This window comes from Dipodomys spectabilis, unplaced genomic scaffold, assembly GCF_019054845.1.
Source record: "Dipodomys spectabilis isolate Male_0828 unplaced genomic scaffold, ASM1905484v1 ptg000664l, whole genome shotgun sequence".
NCBI classification, from domain to species: Eukaryota; Metazoa; Chordata; class Mammalia; order Rodentia; family Heteromyidae; genus Dipodomys; species Dipodomys spectabilis.
The window spans coordinates 78633-82536 of record NW_024871341.1 but is presented as its reverse complement, the minus strand read 5'-3'; the positions used below and the strand labels follow the sequence as shown (position 1 = coordinate 82536).

At 38.2% G+C, this 3904-nt stretch overlaps 1 protein-coding gene across 1 annotated transcript; it reads right to left on the bottom strand.

The window, feature by feature from the left end:
- Nucleotides 1-321: 321 nt before the first annotated feature.
- Nucleotides 322-3057, bottom strand: Usp26 (ubiquitin specific peptidase 26). The gene has a single exon (XM_042671753.1). It carries the CDS (start codon nucleotides 3055-3057, stop codon nucleotides 322-324), a length of 2736 nt encoding a protein of 911 aa, XP_042527687.1.
- Between the last annotated feature and the right edge of the window lie 847 nt (nucleotides 3058-3904).

Genomic DNA, 3904 nt, shown 5'->3' with positions numbered 1-3904 from the left:
CATCAGAATCTCCATCTTTTGCCCTGAATTTCTAGATTACTAGTCTGCTGTAAACTCTAGCTTTCTAATGAGTTCCTCTAACCAATGCAGTATTAGACATGAAATGCACAGTTCTAGTCTTCTAGGAGTTAAGAATGTCTATTAGTCAGAACTGTGGGACTGAGGTATATCAGTGCTAGAAAGATTTCCTGGTATAGTATATGTTTGAACTTTGGTCTTGGGCTAATCACTTCAAAATGATCTTTAGTTAGAGTTTTAGAGTTGACCTCACAGGGAGGAAATGAGGCAATCAAGATCTGTGCAACATGGAGTCAGTTCCTCTTACTCCTTCCGAGAGGACTCTGCCTTGTGGCTAAACCTCTGCAGATCCTCTGTCCTCTCCAGCAATTCTTCAAAAGTTTCATTATACATGTAAAAGAAGATGTAGCCAGTGCAAATCCTAGCCTCCTGCATACTGACCTCAGGAATACTCATGACATGTAGGTCATTATAGGTAAACCACTTCTGCCTATTAAAGTTGTAGGCATCACTAATATAGTGGCCTGAATGGGGAGTATTCCCAATATGGCTAATAACACCAATGAGCCGATAGGTGTAAGCAGCATCCTTATCAGCATTTATCATTGGATCCTTGGCTTCTGATTCTTTCTTTGTGACCTTTTCAGACTTCTTAGAATTTGGTGAATTCAAGTAAGCCTCCATATGCCCCTGGGCATTCAGCTTTGAACGTCGTTGAGTAAATGCCTGTTGAATAGCTTCTTTCTTCATTCTCACCTTATCACACATCTGGGTCTGTTTGCCCTTGTTTTGGAATGTGTCTGGAATAACAGGGTTATCTTCAAATAAATCTCTCCAACACTCACCCATACTATGCAAATCTGACTCCATTGATGTATTTGTCTTCTCATATTGGTCTAGTTTTGGACTTTGAGACAATTTTTCAATAAAACCATCTCCGAGAAATGCAACTGGGCTACTGGAGGGTTTAGGTTCATCCTTTTGGACCAGAGAAGCAGAAACATCATTCTGATATTTTGAGCCAGCTGAGAACTCATCTTCAAGGATCTCTTCTTCAAGGAGCTCTTCTTCAAAGAACATCTCATCTCCTGAGTCAGTTCTATCACTATCTCCTCCCAGGTCACTCTGCAGTTCTTCACTACTTGCTCCTTGAACTAATTTCTGTGATTCTGATTCATTTTCTGATCCAATAGTTTCATCCATGAATTTTGAGGTAAACTCTGAAGAGTTTGGTGAGTTGAACAGGTCAAAAGTCATCTTTTGAAAACCTTTTAATAGTTGATTATCTCTTCTATGCCCATTCTTGCTAAGGGGAGGAGGTAATTTTGTGTTCCTGTTGCAATGAGAAGATAGTTTTAAATATTTGGAAACAATAACTTCCTGTTTATCCTTCTTTAATGACTGAAATTCATTAAAACTGTAGCGTTTCAGATGAATAACAAGGACCCTGGACAACTTATTGAGCTTGTTCACTGCAACAGATCTGTTGTGCTTGCATTTCTCACACTTATACTCAAGCTCCTCTGCACTAAAGAAATGATCAAGAGCATACTGAATAGACAAAGGACGTGTTTTTATTCCTTGGGGAAGGTTAATGGAGAGATAATTATTTGGGTCTGTTTTGAGAACAGCATTTCCACAAGATTTACAAAAAATAGAGCGCAGCAACTCAACCTCAAAATTAGTGACAACAGGACAAAAGGGACTTTGGGTTGCAGCATTATCAGCAAAAGCTGGTCTAGGTAAAGTTCCTTCCCCACATTTATTTTTCGCTTCCTGAATTGCATTTAATGTTTGTATGGTCTCCTTCATCTCATCCAAACAGTGAGTTAAAAACTCGTGAGCATCATTCTGCATGTCAGTAGAAAATACTTTTGCTACTTCTGAAATGGCAATTTTAATGTCTACAAGTACCTTCTCCTTGGCTTTCATGTTAAAAATATCCTTCAAAAAAAGTATCTGTGTCAAGTACATGCTGAAAGAATCATGGGGAATTTCAGACCATGGGTAACCCTGATTAAGTAAATCATTAACAAATGGTGTCACTGAACACAGGCACTGTAAAACTGCATTAATGTAACAGGTGTTTCCCAAATTGGGGAGACCACGCAACATTTTCTCTGGATACATTGAAAAGAACACCTCAAATTCATCCCAATCTACGCCATCCTCATTACAGCTGGACCCAAACAGATATGGTAAAAATTTTTTCTCAGGGACAGGTTCAAAAGCAGTGCCCTTTAGGCAAATATTTTCAACAGAATTAGTTACAAATGAAAATTCAATTGCAGATTTCTTTTTCTTTTCCATCTTCAATTGATTATCTGAACTGCTTTCACACTTGACGGACTCTTCCTTAGATTTCATTTGTTCTATGAAGTTATTGTCTACTAGGAAGCTCTTGTTTTCATTGTGGTCTGAATCATATGATAGGGTTCTTTTCCTATTCTCAGGTTGTTTTTGGACTAACTCTTTACTAGTAGATGTTGCTGGAAACACAGGCATCTTTGGATCAAGATTTTTAGCTTTGTTGGCTACCTCAAAGTATCCAATATTTCTTTGCTTAGAAACTTGTTTCTGTGAAGGCTTACTGATCTCCTTTGTGGCTGTGGTGGCAGCACAGATACTCTGTGCACTTGTGCTGGCCACAATACTCTCTCTGTTCTGTGTGTCTGTGTCAGTAAAGATACCCTTTTGCATGCTGGCTATTGTGATGGGTTGAAGTCTGTTTTGTTGGACTCTGTCAAAGAAACTCTTCAACTTTTGGGCATCCAGGAAGGATAATTTTTCAATAAGCAAAAAGTCGTTATTATGAAAAGCTAAATGCAGGAAATACTGATTTCCTTCACAGGCTCTAAGGGTCACACCTTTAATATTGTCACTTAGCAGTAAAGTTTTAATTTTTCCAGTGCTGAAGTAGAGCACAAGCTTAATGTATTTTCTTCCTACCACTGTTTCAATGAATGCTTCTTTTGACATAGACATCCATGGCTTCTGGTTCTCCATTTGGACATAACCATGTACCAGTATTGATATCATACTCTCTTTACAAATAAAATATTCATTTTTCTAGATTACTGACAATCTTGGAGGATTGAATGCTTTTTCCATCTCCACCTAAAGAGACAAGTCCAAAGAAAATGTTTATTAGTTCCGTATAATCTTTCTTCTTCTATTTGTCTTATATTATTGTATATTACATTGGTCATACTCTAATTATACTATATTGTCTTAAACTCCTTATTTATTCTGGCTATCTAACTCTTTACAAGGCCTTTGAAAGCCATCCACAATTGTATAAGGGCAAAAGTCTTGGCTCCCAAGGCAATTTTACAATCAAGGAAATCAAGAAAAGTTATTTCAACTGCCAGAGCAATGCTAGGATAAAGCTGAAACTCTACTTCTGTACACCAAATCTCCTTTCTACAATATGGAGTCTGTTCTGGTTAATTTCTCTACTTCAACTGAAATCATGATATATACCCAAATACTTTCAATACACAGCTACAAAGCACACTGAAATATCTCAATGTATGGATACAGCATGCTGATGTTCCTCTTGCAAAATCCCCACAAACAGCAACCACAGGAAGTAAGGAAGTATAAACACTGCTCTGCATGAAATCTCATGCCTGTAATCCCAGCTACTCAGGAAGCAGAGGTAGAAATACTGAGGTTCAAGACTACCCTGAGAAAAAACCAACTAGTGAGACTCTATCTCAAAAACAAGTCAGAAGCTGAACACTGGTGGCTCACACCTGTAATCATAGCTACTCAGTAAGAGGCTAAGATCTAAGGATCATGGTTCAAAGCTAGCCTGAGCAAGAAAGGCGAAGAGACTCTTATCTCCAGTTTACCACTAGAAAACCAGAAGTGATGCTGTGGC